Raw genomic sequence first — 25661 nt, forward strand, 5'->3', positions numbered from 1 at the left:
GAAGGCGGTGTGGGAAAGGGGTCTTTACTTTCTCTCTCCTTTTCAATGAACTGTCCCGTTTCCCTTAGGACAGCCATTTCACCAAAAGCCACAAAAGGTGCAGGAAGAGAGGATTAAAAAGAAAAATGGGAAAAAGGTCAAAATTCAGCCTGTTTGCTAGAAGTCTGGGAACAGTTCTAGGAAGGTGATGGTTTCTCGAGCCTTCGCATTAACCTGCTGAGTCCTGGGCTGCTCCTGCCAGTGGGGAACCAATATGCCTAGTCCATTTGCCTTCTGAATTAACCAACCTCCAGTAAACAAGGAAGGCCCAGAAGTTTGCTCTCCCAGGGACGTGGCACAAATCTGTTCAATGGTCCTCTTGATGCCCCAGGGGAGGATGTATGCCCTTGGAGGCTTGTGAACAGAGAAGCAAGCTTCCACTCACAGAGGACCCTGGCTTCCCACCCTCACCCTGTCTCCATCGTGTCAGCACAACGCCAATTTCATGAACGGAAATTAACTGGATGAGCAAAAAGATAGCCTTGGTGCTTAAGAGGCTTGGGTATACATTTAATTGAGTTTCCAAGTGCCCTAATTCCTTAAGAAAGGCAGAGAAGCCACTGTCATGTCCTAGATCCCTCACTACTCAAACAGGAGAGAATAGTTTTTACAATAAAAATTTTAGGGCAAATGGTGGCTTTCTGTTGTTGTTATTTCCCTGAAGTAGTTTTTTTTTTTTTTTTTTTTTTTTTTTTTCTAGAAAAAGCCTCACTCTGGACCCAGAGTCTAAAAATGAGGCTTCTAGTGCACCAAATTGGGCTGTTTGGGGCCCGTAGGCACGAGTCAGTCTGCCTCCTCCTAAACATAGCCTCGTAAACTAAACTTGGAAGCATCAGCTTGCGTGTGGTCCCGAGTGTGACTTTCCAAGCATGCGCTCCCCTGCAACGACAAAGGCTGATGACTTTGTCATCATCATCTCTATTTTTGAGTCTCCCTGCTAAACAAACTTTCTCGCAGCTGAAATGGAGGCTCTAAGGATATTTTTCTGACAAAAACGACTGCTAAGCCATCAGCACCCTCTGAAGGCCTTGGGGGAAAACCTGGGTAAGAAAAGTCTCCCAGCCCCACTTAGTAGCCGCAAATACAGACACTTCATTTCCTGAAATGCCTCCAGGGGGCGCAAGCTGTCATGGGTTGGGAGGGAAGGAGGGAGGAATGGAATGAGGCAAGGAAGGAAGGAAGGAAGGAAGGAAGGAAGGAAGGAAGGAAGGAAGGAAGGAAGGAAGGAAGGAAGGAAGGGAGGAGGAGTGGTGGAGGCGGGAGAGGGGCAGTGGGGAGGAAGGAAAGAAGGGAGGGAGAGAGGGAAGGGAAGGGAAGGGAAGGGAAGGGAGGGAGGCAGGGAGGGAAATCACTACTCACATATTCACCCAGGCCCCTGGGATTCAGCTGCAGAACTACACAGGATGTGTAATCAGGACTAGAATGTTTGAGCTCCCAGACCGGTCCAAGGGACTGACAGATGGGTCACAGGCTCTGACTTATCACTAAACCCTACTTCAGAAACCTTGCCATCCCAAATCATTCTAGAAAATGCAAGCATAACATTTCCACCTTCAACACTTTGGATGACTGCACTTTGCAGCTTTTGCTGAATGAACCAACATGTGTCCAGCATATTGAACAGTATCTGACCCCGAGCAGGTGCTCCAGAATGTTTGAAGGAATGGATGAAGGGATGGAGGAACAGCTCAGAGGAGCTGCCTCGCATGTGCAGTAGAATCTGGGTCTTTATCTTCTGGTGACCTCACACACTTTCCCATCTCCTTTCAATGAATGCATGGTCACTACCTGCCAAAATGTACATCAAACACACCTCCCCAAATACTGGTGCAGATGTGCCCTCTGAAACGAGCCTGTCCCTGCCCTGTCAGCCTCACCCCACCTCCAAGGAGAAGTGGATACGGAGACCACAGTAAGTGCACTTGACCCTTTTTCCGTAAGACTCATCTGTCATCCTGCCAAGGCGTTTCCTGTGACACACGCACCCACAATGTACAGCTCTAGGGAGAGCCCAGCCCGTTCTCCAGTCCCCAGTCAGCTCAGGGAGGCTATATGAAGTGAGAATTTCCTGGCCAACTTGACAATGGTGAGTCAGGCTGGCATGAGCCAGCTGCGAAGAGGACGCAGCCTGGACAAGCCTGAATTAAGTGTGTGCACAGAGCAAACATCATCATCTGGATGGATTCAAACCAGGGCTTGCCTGGGGCATTCAGAGCCTTTCAGATGGCCCTGCCCAGAGCTGCTCAGCACTCTTGGAAGATGTCTGGGTTTGGGGAGGCTCAAGGGCTGTTTTACCCCTGCCCCAGAAAAGGATTTGTTCCCCACCCCCGACCCGTCTGTTTCCATACCAACCCATTCCCTCCATGACATGGTGACCGGGCTCACACACACAATAACAAAAATAGTAATAACCATGCTTATCAAGCACTAACCATGTCAGAGGCACTGTTCTAAACATTTTACATGCATTAACTCATTAAAAGGCAGGGACTATTATTGTCCCCAATTTGCAGATGAGGAAACTGAGGTATGAGACAATGAAGCAACTCACCCAGGGTAAAAGCCAAGCCCCTGAGACAGATGGAGCTGGGAGTCAGGAGTCTGCAGAGGCTGGGCTCCCAACTGCCCAGCTGCACCACACACAGCAGCTCCTTCCCAAGATGGGTGTCCCAGGGAGAGAGGCAATGCAAGAGCTGGAGTGAGTTTTGAGGCTGCTATGGGCTCCACCCATCCTCCTTGTTGGTTCCAATCAAGTGAGAACGAGACACAAGGAGCAAGATGGAGATCAAAAAAGAGTAGGAGCTCTAGTTCAGATCATGATGCACTGACAAACGGGCAGGGCTTCTCACTCCTAGGCCCCAACAGAGAGAGACTGAAGCAGAGCGGACAGAGACAAGACAGGACCAGCAGAGGGAGGCCGGCCTGGCTGCTGACTGCACAGAGGCTGCAAGTGCTCTGCTTGCTTACCAGGCCCCCACTGACCTGTGCTACACTCAGTTCTGTATACTAGGGAACACCAATCAATGTCAGTGGATCATGCAGGTGGATGAATGGACGTAGATGGATGGGCAGACAGACAATGGGATGGAAGGCCAAAGCAGGCACCCACATGCACCTGGAAACTTCAGAGGAGAGGGAAAACAGCCGTGCCAGCACTTGCCATCAGAGCCCTGAGGGCCTGGGAGCCAGAGATGAGTGGCCAGGATCAAGTGGGCTGTCCCTGGACCAGGAGGCTCTTCCTCACTCTGGAGCCAATTGAGGGTTGATTTCTGAAACTCTCCTTCATTTTCACAGCAGCCCTGGGGAGGGCAGAGGAGCCAACACACCAGCTAGTAAAATTAACAGCTGCTCTTTACAGGGCGTGCCGGAGAGCCCAGCACATGGCGCGAGGCCTGCAGACCAGCAGCTGCTGCGAGCTGAGGTGCCTGACCTGCAGGCCCTGATCAGGGGTCCTCTTGGGGGTAAGGCTTAGACTCAGAGCTGCCAGCAGGGCCTGGAGTGTGGGGGCTGCCAAAGCAGTGGGCAGGTGGACGGAGAGACTCAAGGAATGATGCTGCTACAAAATTCTCAGACACATTCTCCTGACCTTGCGAAGTGGAAATCCATATGTTCACCCCAGCTGGGAATCTGCTATGGAACTTGGGGACCCACCTGGCTCTGGCCTCTCCATCTCTAATGCAGCACTTCGTTGAGCTTGGGGAAGTGAATGTTGACGTGTCCCCATGAGAAGGGGACAGATGTTACATCTTATCTATTACCTATGCCATAGGTAACTTATGGAGCAAGTCCTGTAGGCCACTTGAAGAGGAATATTGACAGGCATACAGGGAGTGGCAATTGTTTCTTTACAGGGACAGATGGTAATTATTTTAGGCTGGTGGGTGTTTTGGACTCCGGATACTACTCAACTCTGCCTTTGTAGCTTGTTATGGAAGCAGCCACAGACGATACGTAAATGAGTGAGCATGGCTGTATTCCAATGAAAGTTTGTTTATGGACACTGAAATTTGAATTCCATATAGCTTTCACGTCACAAAATACACTTATTTTGATTTTTAAAAAATAACCATTTAGGCCAGGTATGGTGGCTCACATCTGTAATCCCAGCACTTTGGGAGGTCAAGGTGAGAGGATCGCCTGGGCCCAGGGGTTCAAGACCAGCCTGGGCAACACAGTAGAACCCCATCAGTACAAAAAATTTAAGAAAACATAGCAGGTCATGGTGGCATGTACCTGTAATCCCAGCTATCAGGGAGGCTGAAGCAGAAGGATCGCTTGAGCCCAGGAGTTTGAGGCTGCAGGGAGCTATGATTGCACCAATGCACTCCAGCCTGAGCAACAGAGTGAAATCTTGTCTCTAAAAATAAAAATAAAAAAATGTAAAAACCATTCTTAGCTTACGAACCATACAAAAGAGGCAATGAGCCAGACTGTCTCACAGGCTATAACTAACTGATCCCTGGGCTAATTAAATGTTTCCCAAAGTGAGTGCTATGTGATGCCCACAGGTATTACATGGGGAAAGGATTCCACAGGGAAATGAAAATGGAAAATGCTGGGCAAAACAGAGCCTTTCCGCTTTCTGACTGCAGGACTTCTGTAAGTATTTGTATGCTGATATGCATTGGCAATCTTGAGGAGAGGGAAGGGAAATGAAGTCTATCCAAGTTCCCGGGGAACCATTTTTATCCGGGAACAATTCGTGGGTCTAGTGTTCTGTGGAACCTAATTAAAGCAATGAGGATAAAGTCTAACCGGCTGTCAGCAACAGCACCATGAAATGCGATCCTGCTGCTCTTTGAATATTTCTAGTAACAGGCAGCTCACTACCTGTCGGGGGAGACTGCTCAATTCAATTACTTCTCTGACTCATGTTTTCCCATCTGGGTAAATGATGTTGAGTCACAAATAACAAATCTAGTGCAAATCTAGTGTATCTTTCATTAGATAAAGACAGAATTTCATGTTTAATAGTAAAAAGAGAATGTATCTTCTTTGACTTTTTGACTGATACCCATAATGTGATTTCGGTATCTATGCACGGGATGAAACACAGAACCATTATTAAGTCCTGGAAGGAAATTATCATATGGTTCCTTTAAACAGAAGCCTCCCTTAGGAGTGTTAAAACAATGCAAATAAAACTTCAACTGATTCCCAATAGCAGAGAGCAGGACATACCTATTCACTATGGGACATTCTTACTAAAAGTACAGTCCAGTGAAACCTCTAGTCTTTCTGCTACACAAGGCATTGGCCAATGATGTAAGAATTTTACATAGATTTGCCTAAAATATAATAAAAGCTGGGGCATAGATGAGAGGGGGTGAGACAGAGAGACAGAGAGAGAGAGAAGTGTGTGTGAATTTGCCACCAGGCACCACTGAGAAAGAAAAGTAGAGGATACTGATGGGAAATGTCACAAGCTCCATAGGGCACCTAACAGAAGTGAATGCAATGAATGTGATATATTTGATTATATGTGTGCCCATGTGTACTCCCTCTGGGTTCAACCAGTCTAATTTCATGTGCAAACAGCACACCAATGAACATACATCTATTTAACTCTGTTAAACCAATAGGATTATTCCTATTTGAAAGGCGTATTTGACACATATTTTCTTTCGGCCCTTGGAGATACAGATGAAACGGTCCAGGCTATGTATATAACGTTAATGTAAAATGCCACACATGCAACACATTTAGGGGGATAAAGGGAGAGGCTGATATTTTTCTTTCTTCTTACATCGATAAATCATCCCGTATACATTCAAGCAAGTAGCATATGCTTTCAGTTCATAGAATTAGCTGTGTAAGCTTCCTGGAGCAATACACAGATGTAACAGCATAGGAATACGGGGAAAGTAACTACAAAGAGTGATTCTAAGGGCTCTTTCTAGCTTTGCTCAGGAGCTGGTAGCTATTTTGGCAAGACCAGTCTTTGAAGAGACACACAAAACATTGAATCTGTCAGGGGATTGAGGTAAAGTCCAGGCAGTGTAGATGTCGCTCCCACGTTGAGGTGAGGCTGTCCTTGGCCACAGGACATAGTTTCCCTAGGGAGACAGCTGCTGTGAGATGAACATGGAAATCAATATGAACATGCAGAAACTAAGTGACGATGTGGACAGTGAGAGTATGTGTGTGTGCCTGTATTTATCTTTGTGTGTGTATCACTGAGTCTGTAACGTTCCCCCTTACAATGAGTGTGACACTCTTGCTACTCGACCTTAGAGAATCTCTTCACATCCAGCCCCAGACTTTCAATTTCTTTATGTATAAAACAAGGGGATAAATTAGACTGAGTCAGCAAACTGTGGTGTGTGAAACAAATCTGGCCCACCACCTGTTTCTTTTTTTAAAACGTTGTATTGACATATAATAGTGTACATATTTTGGGGGGTGTGTGTGATATTTTGGTACATGTATAACGATTAGATCAGGGTAACAGAAAACCATCACCTCAAACATTTATCTTTGTGTTGGGAACATTCTAATTCTTTTCTAGCTATTTTGAGATGTACAATAAATTACTGTTAACTATAATCTCCCTATTGTACTATCACATGCTGGAACTTATTCCTTCTAGTCAACTGTTTTTTCTACCCCCTATTTCTATAAATACAGTTTATTTATATAAATGTAAGGAGTACGAGTGCAGTTTTGTTACATGGATATTTTGCACAGTGGTGAAGTCTGGGCTTTTAGTGTAACCATCATCCAAATAGTGTGCATTGCAACCATTAAGTAATTTCTCATCACTCACCACCACCTCCCACCCTTCCATCATTCTGAGTCTCCATTGACTACTATTCCACTCTCTGTCCATGTGTACACACTATTTAGCTCCCACTTATTCATGATAACGTGGTATTTGACTTCGTTTCTGAGTTGTTCCACTGAAAATAATGGCCTCTAGTTCCATCCACGTTGCTGCAAAAGACATGATTTCATTCTTTTTTATGGCTGAATAGTATTTTATTGTGTGCATTTGTATATATATAAATGTAATATATATACATATATAATGTGATATATATGCATGTGTGTATATATGTGTGTGTGTGTATATAGTGGGTGTGTGTGTATATATATATACGTATATATTCATATGTATACGTGTATATATATATATATATATACACACACACACACACACACACACACATATATGTTTTCTTTATTTAATCATCCACTGATGGACCCTTGGGTTGATTCCATAGCTTTGCTATTGTGAGTAGTGTTGTGATAAACATGGGAGTTCAGGTATCTTTCTTATATAATGATTTCTTTTCCTACAGGTAGATACCAATTAGTGGAAATGCTGGATCAAATGGAAGTTCTGTTTTTACTTCTTTGAGAAATTTCTGTGCTGTTTTTCATAGAGGTTGTACTGATTTACATCTCCATATAAGTGATCCCTTTTCTCCACATCCTCACCAACATCTGTTATTTTTTGTCGTTTTAATAATAGCCATTCTGGCTGCTGTGAGATGGTATCTAATTGTGGTTTTAATTTGCATGTCTCTGATGACTAGAGATGCTGAGTATTTTTTCATATGCTTTTTGGCCATTCATATGTCTTCTTTTGAAAAATGACTATTCATATCTTTTGCCCACTTTTAAATGTTATTTGGTGATTTTTGTTGTTGAGTTTTTTAAGTTCCTCGTGAATTCTGGACATCAGGCCCTTGTTGAATGCATTGTTTGCAAATATTTTCTCCCATTCTATAAAGAAAGTTTTATTGGAACAAAGTCACAGCAAGGCTGTTTGTGGCTGCCTTCAAACTACTGTGGCAGAGTTGAGTCGTGGAGCCCACATGGTCTGCAAGCCTAGAATATTTACTATTTGGCCTTTTATGGAAAAGCTTACCAACCCTGAATTTGACTATCACTATTGATTTTGACTTATGATTCTATACAGCACAACCAACCTATACTAAAACCTATACCATATGTTTCTTGCCCTCTTTATTTAGAAACCACCTTATTCTTAGGGGGACTTAATTAACCTGACAAAAATGTATGGAGCACATAACTGCATACATGTAAATTTCAAATAGGAGTAAGAAAAGTAGGGCAAAGGGAAAATGAGAGGAGAGATGACGAAGACAAGCCAGGGGAGGGGTGCAAAGACACGGAGCGCAAACCTGAGCCGCTCTGTATTTTCCATAAGCCACCGACTTGGCTCTGAGCAGCCACCACTGAGAGACATGATCCCTTTCTCGATTTAGCATGCTCATTGGATGTTCACCAGGAAAACCACAACAATCTCTGGTGCAAAACACTACTTATCCCATGAGTCTGTGCATAAAGCAGGTAACATGAGATGCAGCGAACAAAGTCCTCAACGACACCCAAACAGTTAAGAGAAATCCTGACGACATTGACTGCTATATCCAAATTTCCCTCCGCATGAGCTGACTCCAAATCCCACAGTGGAATTTATCAGCACGTCTTCCAGTACATTTCAAATTTTTTTAAAAAAGCAAACATACATTACTTTTATAATCAGAAAATAAACATTTGTTTAATTAAGAAAAAAATGAAAGGAAGCGGTACCCTTGACAGCCTGGCGTTCACTTTAATGTAGAATCCCTCAGTCAAGTGCTCCAAGAGAAGGCTCTGTCCAGTCCTGCTCTTTTTGGCCAGTTGAGCCTGAGTGCCAGGGTGAGAGAGGAGGCAAAGACAGGCTATTCTGAGATCTGAAGCCGTGGGGTCAAGGAATTTTTATCACGTGGATAATCAGGCTCCAGGTGTTGACTATAAAAAGCACTGGTGAATGGCAGTTATCACTTGTCATTTCTTAAATTGAGTTCTGCATCCTTATATCTAGTTTATCAATATAAATAATTCACACCTGGATCTCTGTTGCTCACTGCTTTATGCCCAGTGCCTTGAACAGTGCCAGGTACAGATGAGCAGTAAACACTTAGCGAATAACGGATGTGCTCGTCTGGGAGATCCTACAGATATTCTGAGGTTGTATTGGCAAATTCTTCCCCAGCTGGACCTTATTCATGATGTCCCAGCTTCGAGATTCACACCTGTGACAATTAGACAGGTGAGACAGAGGCCCAAATGAGGAGGCCAAGCTCCTGAGCGTGCATCAAGGAAAACAAATTAAAAATTGAAAAGAGAAACTGAATAGCCAGCTGTCTGGTCTTGCTTTGGTCCCATTGTTCCAGGGATAAACATTTGGACGGCTCAAGACAAACACAGCTTTGGGTTCTGAACAGGCAGCGCTGCTTTCTCTTGCCTGCCATTACTTAATTGTGAAATCTCTTCTTTGTTCATTGCGGGGACCTGCCTGCTCCTAAAGGGCAGGACTATTCTCAGGATACCGCCTGGAGCTCTGAGATGCCTGCTCTCTGTGCAGTGGATCCCACTTGCTCTGCATGGCCCCGGCAGCCTGGGCAGGATTTTCTCCAAGGAGACCTTCAGAGAGCAGCTGGCACCTTGGGCAGGCTCAGGCAAAGAGGCCTGAGTGGACCATGCTTCTACATGCAAATGTTTAACAAGCAGGCCAAGCATCCTCAGGACCAAATTGGCTAAAAGATGGTTATGTCAAAATGTCACAGCCAAAGTGACAGCTGGCAGTGGCTTAGAAAAGAAAAGGCGTTATCTTCGACTGGGAAGTAATGACACAAAAGGAGCACCAGACTGGGAGACAGGGAGCTGGCAGGTACTAGCCTGGCTCTGTCACTCAAAGCTGAATGTTTTTAGACAAATAATTGCCCTTGCTATATCTTGATTTTCTCAACTGTAAAACACAGATGAATTCACTGATAAGATTGGCCTGTTTTCTTGTAATGAACCCCTACAACACAACAGCAATAAGGAGATATGGAAGAAATACGACATTGTCCTTCCCCTTCAAACTGATCATAACATATAAGGCCAGCACAGTGCCTGGCTCACAAGAGGCGTTCAACAGTGTGATTGCCAGGAGAGTAACAAGGTGGCTGCTGGGTGTGCTTGGCCCAGTGAGTTCCATTTCCACGATATCATCCACATGGACTACCTGCATGTTCTGCTTGGTGTCAGTGCAGACCGTGCCTCACCAGGACCACAGCAGGAATCTGCTTCCATGCCATCACTAAAGCAGTAGCTTACTGCCCTAACTTGTCCTATAGCCTCCAAGCTCCAGCCTCATCCATTCAGTCTCCACTTGTCCCCCAGCTCTCTCTGTACAACACCCCCTGCCTCAAAATCTCCTTGTTCTACAAACTTCAAAAATTCTTTTTTTTTTTTTTTTTTTTTTGAGATGGAGTTTTGCTCTGTCGCCCAGGCTGGAGTGCAGTGGGGCGATCTCGGCAGAGCGACTCACTGCAAGTTCCGCCTCCTGGGTCCATGCCATTCTCCTGCCTCAGCCTCCTGATAGCTGGGACTACAGGCACCCGCCACCACACCCGGCTAATTTTTTGTATTTTTCGTAGAGATGGGGTTTCACTGTGTTAGCCAGGATGGTCTCGATCTCCTGACCTCGTGATCCACCCACCTGAGCCTCCCAAAGTGCTGGGATTACAGGCGTGAGCCACCACGCCCAGCCCCAAAATTCTTTAGCATGGCCTTTAAAGCCCCACCACGCTGTCTCCAGGACACTTCCCCAGACTTTGGGGTCTGCACCCCCCATTTCCCAGAGCACCAGTCTCCTTCTCTGTTTTTCCTGCTCCTCACTTTGAAGGCTTTCCTCTCCTTTGACTCTCAAGATCCTAACTCACACTTAAAAGCTCACTGCAAATGCATTCTGTCTTATTAGGTATTCTTCACAAATTCCAGCCCACCTAGTGGTCATTTTCTTGTGTTTAAGCTTGGATATGTTTTAATTTTTTATATCTTCCCGCCATAAAGCAGTTCATCTTGAAATGGGAGTTTTAGTTCAAAGGCTTTCCTCCCTATGAAAGCTTTTCTGATCAGCCCTACTTTCCCCTACAGCCCCTCCCCACACTCCGCACGTGGGCACCGTTTTTGTACTCATAGCACTTATCCTACATGCATTCCTTCAATAACTTCTACATATGGTGCAATAGAATCAGGATCCTTCCTTGTTTTCTCCAGAGCTGAAACAAATACACTTGGCCCAGAATTAGTGTTCAGTAACTCTTGCAATGCTGATGAAGAAAATTAGACCTGTCTATAATGGCCACATGGAAGGAACAAGTGTCACATTTGTGCAGCCAAACTGTCTGCTGCTCCCCATTCACTATCACCACCATACATATAGAATACACTAACTCCATTTTGTCCCCATGAATACCCAGACTCAGAATTCAACCTCTCTAAGTTTCCAATGCAGAATCCACTCCTCTTTAAGCATGAAAGAGCAATGGAGACTTCAGTCAAGAAGCAGGAGGAGAGATAGAGGTGCTGTTACACAGCACAGCCAACAGCAAGGCACCTCCAAGTCCCCACTAGACACTGTCCCTCCTGGGTCACACTAGACTGAATTGTCTCCCTCTCTGCCTTCCTCCAAGCAGGCACTGACCTCACCAGTTTCTCTCTCCTCCTCCAAAACTCCAACTTTAAATGTCCCCTCTTTCCATTTTGCCATCAATTGACATCAGCCACAGTTTCATAACCAGACTCTTCAGCACACAGCTCACGGCAGATCCCTCAGTGAATAGAACCTGTCCTTCTTGAAGGCTATGTGGCCAGCGCTTTGATTACTCAAGCACAATGTTCATTCTCTCACTCCTTCCCACAAAAGTGTGTGTGATATTGATCCCAGACATAACATTGAGTTCTCCCCAAGAAGGATTCTGAGATGTGAAATTCTCACCACCTCCCTCCATCTACAGTCACCTCTTCACTGAGTTTTTGCTGTGAGACTCAGAGATAATGACTGTTTTCCAGTGTCCCTGCCTGGTCTTTGAGCCTCGCAGGCCTCAGGATGTCCCTGCTCCTTCTATCTATGAGCCAAATGACTCTTGACTGAGCCCTAGCTTCATGCCAGGACAGGTGGCCCAAACAAAACAGCTTCCAGAATCACAATGAGAAATCACTCCGAATGCAATATCCTTCTCAGGGAAACTCCTGACCCAGAGCAGACCCAAGAAAGCAAGCCAGGGCTTTCCCAGAGCATGGGCCTGGCTATGGGACCAATTCATCCCTGTTTGCCCAGGACTGAAAGACTCATGTCTCATGTACTCCTCAGTCTCAGGCAAACTGGGATGCTTGATCACTATAAGCCTGTCCCAGTAATGATCCTTGACAAAAACCAAGGGCCCATGAGGCCAGCCAGTGAAGCCAAGCTTCATATAAGCAGATCAGAGAGATGTTGGAAACGTACAAAGGAGGGGCAGAATCAGGCCCTGGTTGCAGGTGGGCTTAGGAGAAAATCTCATGTGGGCTGCTGATGCATCCACCACCAGCATGACTGATTTCCACCGTGCACAGGGCCCAGCTCACACACTGCAGAAAATTAGGAAACTGCTCCAAGAGGGGGGTCCCTACGGGCTACCACAGGACAAGAAGAACATCCCCCGAAGGCCACCAAACACACACTTACTCAGCACTCCCCGGGATCCCTGCATTTGTAGCCCTTCCATAAGTTTCTGGTATATTTCCTTAACCCTCTTCTCCTCTCCAAGATGATGGAGGGTGTGTGTGTGTGCATGCGTGTGCGCTTTAGCAGAGGAAATGTGCTACGTCTTCCCAATAATCCTTCTCCACTGCAAATCCCACTCCCTGAAAATCCCTCCACAAACCCCTGTACACGAGGAACCGAGCCTCTTCTCCATGACCACGCGGGAGCACTTGCTGTTCACCCCCACCTCCCAATAGCCAGCCTCCTGCAGAAGACCCTGGGGAATATCACGTCTCATAAGCAAAGCCATCTTGGCCCAGACAGCAAGGCCTCCTGGTGTGAGAAGTGGGTGGAGACTCACCAGGACTCTGCCAGTCAGTGTCTGGGCGGATATCATCACCCCCGCCCAGTCCTTCACGGAGGTCATCCAGCCGACCTCGGCGGCCACTGCCTCCTCTTTTTCATCCACTGGTTTGAGAGTGCCATCCGCCTGGCTTGAGCCATTGTTAATCTTCTGGGCCTCCTGGCAACAGAGAGAGCAAGAGTTGAGACATAGGGAACAACCGGATTTAAATAACATGCCCTACCCATAAAGAACCAGAGCCAGAAGGGGTCCCCAGCTGAGATGGAAACTGGCTTAAAGGTACAGGAGTAAAGCAAAAGGGGGTAAATTATGCCTTTGATTTTTTTAAAAGTCTTTATTTAAAAAAGAATATTTTCTTTATTACCTCTTAAAATATCTTAGTGAAACAAAGAAGGATGGTATTATTCTATTCTATTTTTTTTTTTTTTTTTTTTTTTTTTTTTTTTTTTTTTTGAGACGGAGTCTCGCTCTGTCACCCAGGCTGGAGTGCAGTGGCGCGATTCCGGCTCACTGCAAGCTCTGCCTCCTGGGTTCACGCCATTCTCCTGCCTCAGCCTCTCCAAGTAGCTGGGACTACAGGCGCCCGCCACCACGCCCGGCTAATTTTTTTTGTATTTTTAGTAGAGACGGGGTTTCACCGTGGTCTCGATCTCCTGACCTCGTGATTCGCCCGCCTCGGCCTCCCAAAGTGCTGGGATTACAAGCGTGAGCCACCGCGCCCAGCCTCTATTTTATTTTTTGAGATGAAGTCTCACTCTGTCACCCAGGCTGGAGTGCAGTGGTGCAATCTCGGCTCTCTGCAACCTCCACCCACCAGGTGCAAGCAATTCTCGTGCCTCAGCCTCCCTAGTAGCTGGAATTACAGGCGCGCGGCCACCACGCTCAGCTAATTTTTGTATTTTTAGTAGAGAGGGGGTTTCATCATGTTGGCCAGGCTGGTCTCGAACTCCTGACCTCAAGTGATCCACCCTCCTCAGCCTCCCAAAGTTCTGGTCTCCTCCCATTTTAAAGAAAAAAAAGATACCAAAGCAAGAGGAAACGCAACCTGTCTAAGATTAGGGCATGCTGAGGAGGGAGGAGGAAAGTGTGGGAGATGTCCTGTGGTCTTTGCCTACCCAGCCTCTATGCCCCTTTTCACAGCAGCAACCCCACTTTCCTTTAGGAAAATTATCTCTTCCTCTCAGTCTATGTGGTTCAAAGGGGACAGATGGCCTCACATTGGCTCCAACAGTGGAGTCCTTTCTACCCCCTGCCAAGAGCAATTGGGCCATTGATAATCACATGATCCATGCCAAGCCAATAAGACTCAAGCATGGAACATTTGCAGGAAAGAATAGGAAAAGTCATCCTTCCCTGAGAATGAAGCCACTGCAGAGAAAAGTAAAAGTAATAGACTACTGATGTCATCATTTGAACACCTGGATCCAGCTGTGCCTGAAATCCACACCAGACCCTTTCAGTTACAGGAGACAATACATTCCCCTTCTGGCTTAAAATGTGCTTGAGGAAACAAGGCTGATCTCATCAGATAACTGAGCCCCACATAGGGGCCTAAACTGTAAACCTTTGCACACAGTGAGTGTTCTGCCTGGAATACTCTTCTCCCACAGAGACTTATGTCCTGCTCCCTTAAGTCTTTGCTCAAATAGCTCCTTTTCAATGAAGTCTTCCCTGGCCACCTGTTTAAATTTGCAACACTTTCTTTCCAATAGCATTTTTCTGCTTTATTTTTCTCCATAGCACTTAAAACCGCTAATATACTTAATAATTCATTTACTTCTTTCACTTACTGTCTGTCTCCCCCACTGCTGCAGCCTTGGTGCCTGATAGAGTGTCTGGCACAGAGTTGGCTCAATAACCATGAATGAATGTCTAGAAAGGGCTATGAGTATCAGCCCCTCATTGGCTACAAAGGCTGGGTTTAGTGTTGCCAGATAAAATACAGGATACCCAGTAAAATTTAAATTTCAGATAAACAACAAATAACTTTTTAGTATAAGTATATTCCAAATAGTACCTGGGACATACTTATACTAAAACCTTATTCATTATTTATCTAACAATGTATATTTAACTGGACCCCCACACAAATACCCACTGCAATTATGACTGCAGATGAAGATGTTTAAAAAGATGCCAGCAAATTATGTTCATCATTTAAAACTCTGGAATTAATTCCCAAGGCAAAACCACACTGGGGATCATTGTGATTTGTAGTAAGGGGAAGAACCAAAGTCAGCTGTGAAAAGCTTTGTCTGCAGTGACGAAGGGGGCGGGGCAGAGGGTGGCCAGGCATGTGGGAGGCAGGTGGGGAGGGCGCACTGGTGAGTCATCCTCTTGAGGACTTGGCCACAGCAGGCAGGAAGCTGCTCCTGATTCCTGCTTCTCTCCCTCTGGCTGCCTGTGGCTCAGGGAAGCTGGGGAAGAGAGAAGCAGGACCTGCAGCCCTGGATGCTAATATTTTCTTTCCAAATGTGTTAAGCCCCACGGAGCTAGAATGATCCAAGAGGAGGCCCAGGACGGGGAGGCCACAGGGCAGATGTATTTGGGGGCTGCCTGCCGACATGTGTGGGACCTGCTGCCCAAGCCTCCCAGGCCAGCCTCAAATAGGACCTGTTAGGTCTTGCCCTGGTCCCTGAGCCTCTGCCCTGTGAGACTCTGAACAGGAGGGTATTTAGGAGGATGGGGAGGCCCTGATACAGGGTCAACCATGGTAACTGAAGGTGTAGATTCGGGGGAAATTCCAGCTTTCCCACCGCCGTGGGACCTCCTCCATAAGATGGGGACAGTACTGCCAGCCCCTCAGGCATTGTCAGGATTAAACAGTGTCCAACAGCACAAAACACAGGTTCGAGCAATTATCCCAGCACCCCTTGCTTCTTCTCGTGCCACTGACACCATAAAACAATGGTTCTCACAAATGAGCTGGCATCATAAGCACACCAGAGGGCTTGTTGAAACACAGTGTGCCGGGCCCATCCCAGAACCTACATTTGAACCAAGATGTCAGGCACTGCTGATGCTGCTGGCCTTGGAAGCCCACTTTGGGGACCACAGCTCCTGACCAGCCTGGTGTGGCTCGGTGACTGCTGAAATGAGACATGGGTCTTCACCCCCAGCTCTCTCCTGGCCTCTCCCTTCACCCAAGGACAGAACCACCTGCTTGTTTCAATACTGGACATTGGTGGAGGGGTGGGGAAAAGAGGAGGGCAGGGAGATGGTCCCACATCTGAGGCTCTAGTGTTTCCTTTTGAGTCATGCCTCCCAGGATGTTTCTGAACTGGTCCCTGGCCACCACGTGGGGACCTGGAATGCTAGCTCCCTGCTCCTCAGTCCCGGGGGCCCAACTTCCAAAGCCCCTTTGGTAGACCCTGGAGAGGAGAAATCAACGTGAAAAAGGCTGGGAGGCAGGGGGGCCCTCCAGTCACAGTGGTTAACTGCATCAGTAATTCATAGCACAAGAGGTATGTGGCAGATAATGCTGTTTCGCCAGCCCTCTTACCTATTGTTTTACAAGGCATTCATTATTTTAATTACTTTATGATAGGCAAGGAAAAACACAGACTAAAGGGAGATAATGCCCTTGTTATTATTTGCTTACACTAGATGTTGTGAGCTTAATTACCATGTGTGGGAAGCAGGACTGGGAGGAGTGATGGGGGAGCTATTTAAAGCCTGATGCCAGCCAGCCAGGCTAGCCACCAGGCTAGCCACAGATCTTGTGCCTGGAGGAAGAGGTCCCTCTCTCCACCGCTGACTTCACTCTGGCCAAAGCACCCCTTATGGGGAGCAGGCATTATAACTCCATGCTCCAAAGAAAAAGGAGCAGAGAAGTTTCAGTAGCCTTGCGGGGAACATGCAGGGGCAGAGTCCATTATAAGAGTGTTGGCCACCATTGAACAAGACAGAACTAGGTGCCAGCAACTAAGAATTAAGTGTTCTCTATGCATTATCTTGCTTAAACTTTATAATACATCCAACAGGCAAGTGAAATTATTTCCATTTTACAGACAGGGTAACTAAGAGCAGATACCTCTCAGAAAAAGGCGCAGAGCCTGAGAGCTCAGGCTGGAAGCAGAGAGCCCACCTGGGCTTGTACCTGCTCCAGAACTTCCAAGCTGATGGCTGTGGCCCATCAACCCTTGAGTCTCGGCCTCCTCCGTGTAAGATGGGGACAAACATGCCGCCTCATTAAGGTGGTGGGGAAGCTGAAGCTTGGCACAGTCCCGGGCACACAGCGGTTACAGCTGCCCTGATGAAGCACCCACTGATGGGGCTGAGGCCTCTAAGGGTAATCCGTTGAAGTTGCACCACTTTCATCAACCAGCGGCCCTGGGAGGCACACTGGCCAGAGTGAATCTTTAATAAATAATCACAGAATGGAGGATAAGGGAGTGCAGGTTCTAACACTGTTATCCTCCAATGAGCAAGGAGCCCCTAGAAGGTAAGGTGCTGTGACTCCTGCAGGGCTTCTAGTAGGTGCTGTGTGACTGCCACCCAGGACAGCTGGGGCAGGGATTCCCACACAGGGTGGACCCTAGACCCAGTGACATCTCAGACCCCTTCTGACTCGCCCCATTAGATCAACCTCCCATTTTTAAGATGAGGAGGCTTAGGACCAGGGAGAGGCTGCCTCCTGAGTCCCAGCATTCTGCTCTTGCTCCTGTCCCCACAGGACACTGCCTCACAGGGGAACAAATGGTTTGTTCCAAATAGCAAAGGGGATATCCAGCCACGCCCAAACCTTCCACCTCCCACCACAGAGGACCCTGTCCTTACACAGGAAGCACTTCCGAGTAGGGGCAGCCCGATGTCAGCCAGGAAATGACTGTGTGCATGTGTGTGCGTGTGTGCACGTGTGAGCGTGTGCACGTGTTTGTGCATTTGTGTGCACGTGTACGTGTGTGTGCATGTGTGCATGCGTGCATGTGTGTGTGCGTGTGTGCTCACACATGCGTGTGTGTGTCTGTGTGTGTAAGGGAGATAAACCCCACTGGCTGCAGCCTCCAGCTACCCCAGCTTCAGGAGGACAGGCCACCAGATCTTCTGAAATGGAAGAAAAGATGCCTTGGGAAAAGAAAGGAATATGGAGGGAAGAACAGGGAGAAAAATGAGAGGTGAGGCCATCGCGTGGGGAGGCCATCTCAGAGGAGGTCCTGCAGGAGCCCTCCCCCTGCCCTTGGCAGCTCCCTGAGAAAGGGATTCGGCCTTGCACTGGAGGCCACTCTTGATCTGCCTCCAACCCTGCCCTCTCTCCCCACCAGAGCCTTGTGTAAAGCAGGCCACAGCTGCCTCTCAGTGGCAACAGTGACATCTAATTTCAGTGCCCACGTCAGAAGGTGGGGAGGGATTCAGAGCAAGTGTGCAGGCACAGGAGGCAGGGAACACCAGAGAGCAGAGTGGCCACAGTCCCCTCCTGACACCCACCCTACCAGGCAACCTCTCACGGGGCTGTGCCCAGCCTTACGCCCTCACCCCTTTCTATGCCTTCTCCCCATTCCCTTTAGTGGTGTTCCCCATGATGACTTTCTGTTGACATGGCCACAGAGGGGCTCACCCTTCCTATGTCACCTGGGGCCAAGGGCCTGACTGGACCCCATCACCTGGTGCTCAAGATACAAACCTCATCTGATGCGTTTGGGCATTTCCCACTGAATCACAAGATCAAAGACCAAAGCTTGAGAAGGGACCTTAGCAATTCCTGAGGATCCCCACCACCACCCAACTACCACACACACAGTGTACAGATGAGAAAACTGAGGCCCAGAGGGAAAGCCATAAGCTCAGGGCCACCCAGCCCAGCCAGGTGACCACCGGGCCGGGAAGCAAGCCCCAGTTGCTCTGTTTCCCTTATCTCTTGTTGCCTCCCTGATAAGACAATTGCTCCAAATCTAGCCCAAGTGACACAGTCACTCTGGTGCCCCAGCTTTGAACCTGGAGTTCAGGGTGTTCCTAGGACTGGCAGAAGGCTCCACTTGGCCTGGTACTGGGTTCAGGTGTGAGGGTCACGACAAGGACCAATCCTGCTTGTCTTCAAACGGTCCAGCCTTCTCCAGCCATGACAGCTGCTCTGGTCTAGCACAGGAGAGCAAGCTTGTGCTAATCCTAGGACCCCACAGCCCCGACCCTCAGATTTGGCTGTCTCCGTCTCTCATCCTTGCTGAATTAGACCTGGTATACTGGGACTCTCAGGTCTGTGGTGTGGCAGGAAGAGCTATGAAAATCAAAATATACTCTAGACCAAGTCCAGCTTTTCTGGGTGGCCTCCAGTGAGTCATGTCATTCCTCAAACCCTCCATATTCTTTTCTATGAACAGGGACGAGTCCTGCCTTGTCACCCTGCCTGATTCTTGAAGGAGCCCTAATCTGGAAACAGAGCATTGCCTTTCTGAAAGCAACCGCTTTACAAACGCAGGGAAGTGGAGTCACTGTCCTCTGGTTCTGGGCAGGAAGCAGGGCTGTTCTGGAGAAAGAAGTCCTGTGCCACAAAGCCAGAGGCCTCACAGAACGCGGGGCTCAACACTCAGATTCCTACCCAGCTGCAACTTGCAGGGCAGGGCCCCCGTTGTCACCATGCACCCTAACAGGATGTCAAATTGCCAAGTCTCAGCAGGTGACCTGCCATGCTGGGCACACCCTCCCTGACAGGATGAGCTGCTGCCACACCTGCTGTCACCCGCTTGGACTCTCACCCCCAGGCACACTCCTGACACCTGTCAAGCTGAACCAGGCACCAAGGTCACTGCAGGCACCACACCTGCTGGATGACTGCCTCAGGCATGAGAAGCTGGCTGGGCCTGCCTTGAGGGGATCCCAGGGCCCCTCCCTGCTGCCTGCCTAGAGCCAAGCCTTGAAGCTCCAAGTCTGCCTCGGGTTTAACTACGTGTCAGTTCTTTGGACACTGGTTCCTCATCCAGGATCTGGGAAGTCGTTTAGGCAAAGGCCATCTGCGAAGAAAAATACTTTTCAAAAATGTAACTGAAACAATGTCATTGTCGTACCCAGCACCCTCCTATGGCTTCTTGGCCCACTCAGAGGACAAGTGACAGTCTTCACACCCAATCAGCCCCACTCGTGCCTGTCACCCTGCGAGTCTGCCGCTCACTAGCTACACTTCAGACGCAATGGCCTCCTTGTGCTGCCAGGACATTCCAGACCCAGTCCCGTCTCAGGGCTGTCTGCGCTGGCCTCTGCCTCTGCTCCAGAGATCCCCATGGCTGCACCCTCATTTCTCTCAAGTTTTGGTTTGCAACCTCACTTTGTCCATGAGCTCTCCACCTCATACCGACCTCTCCCTGTCTGTGCTGTCTTCTCCGGGGTGTGTCTGCCTCCTGCTTCCTTTACTTCATCATTGTGTACTGTCTGCAAGCTGCATGAGGGAGAGAGTTTTTGTCTGTTTCTTTTTGTTTTGTTTGTTTTGTTTTAGACAGAGTCTTGCTCTGTCACCCAGGCTGGAGTGCAGTGGCGTGATCTTGGCTCACTGCAACCTCTGCCTCCTGGGTTCAAGCGATTCTCCTGCCTCAGCCTCCTGAGTCGCTAGGAATACAGGCATGTGCCACCACACCTGTTTAGTTTTTGCATTTTTAGTAGAGACGGGGTTTCACCATGTCTGTTTCATTTATGGCTATATCTTCAACACTGAATCCCTGTGAGCTCAGAGTAAGCACCTGACAAATCTTGGTGGGTGGGTGGGAGGGAAGGAAGGAGTGGGGGAAGGAGGAGAGGAGGGAGGAGAGCTACATCAAATGGAAACTCAGTTCTTACCATGCACAATCTAGAATAGATATTACTAGTAAATAGTACTACTAACAATAATTATACTATTGACTACTGTTTTTTAGCATGATCATAGTAACTCTGTGAGGTTGGTACTAATGTCCTCCATTGACAGATGAGAGGTTAAGTAGCTGGCCAAGGAAGACACAGTGCGAATTTAAATCCAGCTGTCTGATGCCAAAAAGGGACGCATACCCGTCCTGCTGTCCTCCCGGGAACAGTGTGAGGAGCAGACGGGAGAATGCATGTGCAAGGATTATCAGTTGCTGCAAAGTGCCCACGAAAGGTTTATTAACATGAAGAGCACTCAATTCATCCCACTTCTGGGTAGTGCTTGTACCATCGCGACCCTTCTTCCAGGGCCCTATGCCTATGGAGGGCAATTCCATCAAGGACAGAGCAACACAGTTCCTTTCTCTGCCAAGAACCTGCCCGGAACCATAAATTCACCCTTCGTTGAGCAGAGCATCACATTGGAAATGAGCGTGGCCAAGCTGACGGGCTGTGAAGCCCTCCTGCTAAGAACCACGGTTCTCTATGCAGACACTGCTAAAGGAAGATTTGGCTTCCCTCACCATGCGTATCCTTGGAGTCCTTAGCACACTCTGCCCAGCGGTCTCCAGCACTAAGAGGCTGAGCTCTGCAGGGCCTGACACACCTGAGTGGGAGGTAGGGTTCTGACAGGGAACAGGGGACATCAGGTTAGCACAAAACCATCTCCCCTAGCCCTTTTGGGATCAGAGTAGAGGCCGGAAAGCCCCTCTCATCCCTGGAAGTTGGACGTTCTGCCCAGCGCCCTGGCACCATGGGATCGTCCCAGGATGCTTGACCCCCAGAGGGCTGTGGGAGAAGGAAGGGCCTCATGCCTCACAGCCCCTTTGTCCGCAAATTTTCCTGGTCAACATCAGAAGGCCATTTCCCTTGAGCCTTCACTGATGGACTGTGCTCTGAGTTACTCATTCCATCTGCCGGGAGCCCCACCCCACCCTCTCTTTGGCCACTCCATTGCCCGGTCCCCTCTCGTCTGTTGAAACTGACCTGGCAGCCCCACATGCAGCTGTCCTCAACTGGGCACAATGCAGAAGGGCTTCTTCTCTCCTACCAGAGGATGGGGGCAGGGGGAAGCCTTCTGGACCAGAAGCTATGAAGCCAGAAACAGGCTGTGTAGCCTGGGCCAGTCATCTAATCTCTCTGAGAAGAGTCCCTATCTGGGAGATGAGAAGAGGCGGTGAGTTAAATCCACAGTTTTCTGTACCTTGAAGCCCAGCATTGTGAGGTGCCCCGGGGGGGCTGGTTACCAAGGGAGGGCAGAGGAGGCAGGGCCCCGGACCCCATGGAAATAAAAGTGCTTCTGCATTGAGCAGTTTCACCTATTATGGTTCTGTGCTAGGCTGCATCTGAGTGAAGGGATTTTCTGGGGAAAAACATTAGAAATCCCCTGAGTAAAAGTCCATGTTAGCTTTTTTTGTTTTGTTTTGTTTTGTTTTGTTTTGTTTTTTAGAAGGAGTCTCACTCTGTTGCCCAGGCTGGAATACAGTGGCGTGATCTCAGCTCACTGCAATTTCTGCCTCCCAGGTTCAAGTGATTCTTGTGCCTCAGCCTCCCTAGTAGCTGGGATTACAGGCATGTGTCATCATACCCGGCTAATTTTTGTATTTTTAGTACAGACAGGGTTTCACCATGTTGGCCAGGCTGGTCTCAAACTTCTGACCTCAAGTGATCCACCTGCCTCAGCCTCCCAAAGTGCTAGGATTTACAGGAGTGAGCCACCTCACCTGGCCCCATGTTAGCTTTTTAAAAAATGCTTTATTTCATGACAATAACTATGACATCCTGTGGCACAGTTTGGCCTAAGATCCAGAAGTGTCTGAACCTCAATACCTTAAGAAGCCCTGGGGCTGCTGGTCCCTCCCCACAGGCTGCTCTCCTCTCCTTCGCCTCAGGTTTTCATCAGCCCTGAATGCTGGGGCTGGGTCTTCCATGTCCCCCCTCCCACGCCAAACAAAGAGGAAATCCACCCAGCAACCTCTTTCACCTCCTGGGCGGGTTTCCCAGCCACGGGCATTCTCCCAGGTACCAATAATCCTGCATATTAGGGTATTAGGCAGATTACCCAAAGCAGCTCAAGCAAATCAAGCATAGCATGGGCACCACCAGCTGGGGTTTTCATGGCAAGAGTTCTGCAAAGGGAGTGGATGGAGGAGACGGTTACTCTGAGACTCAAGGGCCAGAGAAATAGGGCAACAGGGGACCCAGGTCTTGCCTGGAGCTGGTGTCAGGAGTGGCAGAGTTCACTTCTGCCCCTGGGAAGTTCCATAGTCCAATCTCTCCCTGGCTGCCATCACTTCTCCCACTCTGCACCCTGGAGACCCTGCACCAGCAGGGCTTAAGACATTTGCACTGATTAATTCACCTAGCAGCTACTGTGTTTGCTAACTGTGGGCTGTACCTTTAGGGAAGGGACACACTGTCCACAGATTCAGGCAACAGGAACTTAAAAAGAAGCTGGGACCTAACCAATTGCCCTGAGCTGTCAGAAAGCCCTGTGAGTTTACTGGGTGTCTCGGCTGGACCTACAATACTCTACCATTGAGGCATTTTTAGCCGTTGCTTTCTGGGTGCACTGTCCAGATTCTCGCTCTTAGAAGCACCCCTATCTGATTTTTGACAAACCTGACAAAAACAAGAAATGGGGAAAGGATTCCCTATTTAATAAATGGTGCTGGGAAAACTGGCTAGCCATATGTAGAAAGCTGCAACTGGATCCCTTCCTTACACCTTATACAAAAATTAATTCAAGATGGATTAAAGACTTATATGTTAGACCTAAAACCATTAAAATCCTACAAGAAAACCTAGGCAATACCATTCAGGACATAGGCGTGGGCAAGGACTTCATGTCTAAAACACCAAAAGCAATGGCAACAAAAGCCAAAATCGACAAATGGGATCTCGTTAAACTAAAGAGCTTCTGCACAGCAAAAGAAACTACCATCAGAGTGAACAGGCAACCTACAGAATGGGAGAAAATTTTTGCAACCTACTCATCTGACAAAGGGCTAATATCCAGAATCTACAATGAACTCAAACAAATTTACAAGAAAAAAACAAACAACCCCATCAAAAAGTGGGCAAAGGACATGAACAGACACTTCTCAAAAGAAGACATTTATGCAGCCAGAAAACACATGAAGAAATGCTCATCATCACTGGCCATCAGAGAAATGCAAATCAAAACCACAGTGAGATACCATCTCACACCAGTTAGAATGGCCATCATTAAAAAATCAGGAAACAACAGGTGCTGGAGAGGATGTGGAGAAATAGGAACACTTTTACACTGTTGGTGGGACTGTAAACTAGTTCAACCATTGTGGAAGTCAGTGTGGCGATTCCTCAGGGATCTAGAACTAGAAATACCATTTGACCCAGCCATCCCATTACTGGGTATATACCCAAAGGAGTATAAATCATGCTGCTATAAAGACACATGCACACGTATGTTTATTGCGGCACTATTCACAATAGCAAAGAGTTGGAACCAACCCAAATGTCCAACAACGATAGACTAGATTAAGAAAATGTGGCACATATACACCATGGAATACTACGCAGCCATAAAAAATGATGAGTTCGTGTCCTTTGTAGGGACATGGATGAAACTGGAAATCATCATTCTCAGTAAACTATCGCAAGGACAAAAAACCAAACACCGCATGTTCTCACTCATAGGTGGGAATTGAACAATGAGAACTCATGGACACAGGAAGGGGAACATCACACTCCGGGGACTGTTGTGGGGTGGGGGGAGGGGGGAGGGACAGCATTAGGAGATACACCTAATGCTAAATGACGAGTTAATGGGTGCAGGAAATCAACATGGCACATGGATACATATGTAACAAACCTGCACATTGTGCACATGTACCCTAAAACCCTAAAGTATAATAAAAAAAAAAAAAAAAAAGAAGCACCCCTGCGCTGGGTGTGAACAACTACTCTTCGGAAGTCTTCATGGTAGAAAAAGGCCAGGTGACCTTTAACAAGTCCTTACCATCTTGTGCCTCAGGTTTCTTTGTCTCAAATGCAGGGGGCCATGTAAACACTCCCCAAGGTCTGTCCAGCTCTAAACTGTCTGACCCGGAAGCCTGGATTCTTACGTCCCTTACTTTGCACGCACTGTCTCAGCTCTGTAACCCTGGGCAAGTCAATCAAGCATCACTTCCCTCCCCTGGGAAATGCTGCAGGAGGACAGATTCCTCTTCAGCTCTTCTCAGAGCCAGGTTCAAAGCTGCTCTCCCATCCCCTGAGGGCCAAGGGGGTCAACTGGCGCTCAGGAGATCACTGATCCCCTCTTACATCTACTGTGTTCTGTCCTTGGTGATTTTACACCAACTTAATCTTCACAACAAGCCTGCAAGATAGGAATGTTTTTTCTTTTTTTCTTTTTTCTTTTTCTTTTGAGACAGTCTTGCTCTGTCGCCCAGGATGGAGTGCAGTGATGCAATCTCAGCTCACTGCAGCCTCCGCCTCCCAGGTTCAAGCGATTCTCCTCCTCAGCCTCCCAGGTAGCTGGGATTACAGGCGCCCACCACCATGCTTGGCTAATTTTTTTTTTTTTCTAGTAAGAGGGGGTTTCAACATGTTGGATAGTCTGGTCTGGAACTCCTGACCTCAAGTGATCTGCCCGCCTCAGCCTCCCAAAGTGCTGGGATTACAGGCATGAGCCACCACTCCTGGCTGCAAGGTAGGAATGTCATGAGGCTCAGAGAGGTTGGGTAATTTTCTAAGATTACCCATCTTGTAAGTGGCAGAGCTGAAATTTCAATCTAGTCCATTCTAACTCTGAAGGCCAAATTTTTTCTCTCTATCCCACACTGTCTTGGGATAGGTCCAATGTACAAGAACAGAGATGGAATCTCCGTATAAAATTCTGTTTACTACTACCACTGA

The 25661-nt window shown here is 47.8% G+C and overlaps 1 protein-coding gene across 30 annotated transcripts in view; it reads right to left on the minus strand.

Annotated features, from left to right (window-relative positions):
* The window catches only part of KCNMA1 (potassium calcium-activated channel subfamily M alpha 1), a 775685-nt gene that overhangs the window by 528781 nt on the left and 221243 nt on the right, over window positions 1-25661 (minus strand). For all 30 annotated transcript variants that reach the window (XM_032140900.2, XM_058436411.1, XM_032140879.2 and 27 more), the window contains exon 2: window positions 12930-13091. In XM_032140900.2, the coding sequence (XP_031996791.1) occupies window positions 12930-13091 (162 nt within the window). The remainder of the gene's footprint in view (window positions 1-12929; window positions 13092-25661) is intronic.

The sequence above is a fragment of the Hylobates moloch genome, unplaced genomic scaffold, assembly GCF_009828535.3.
Source record: "Hylobates moloch isolate HMO894 unplaced genomic scaffold, HMol_V3 SCAFFOLD_3, whole genome shotgun sequence".
Lineage (NCBI taxonomy): Eukaryota > Metazoa > Chordata > Mammalia > Primates > Hylobatidae > Hylobates > Hylobates moloch.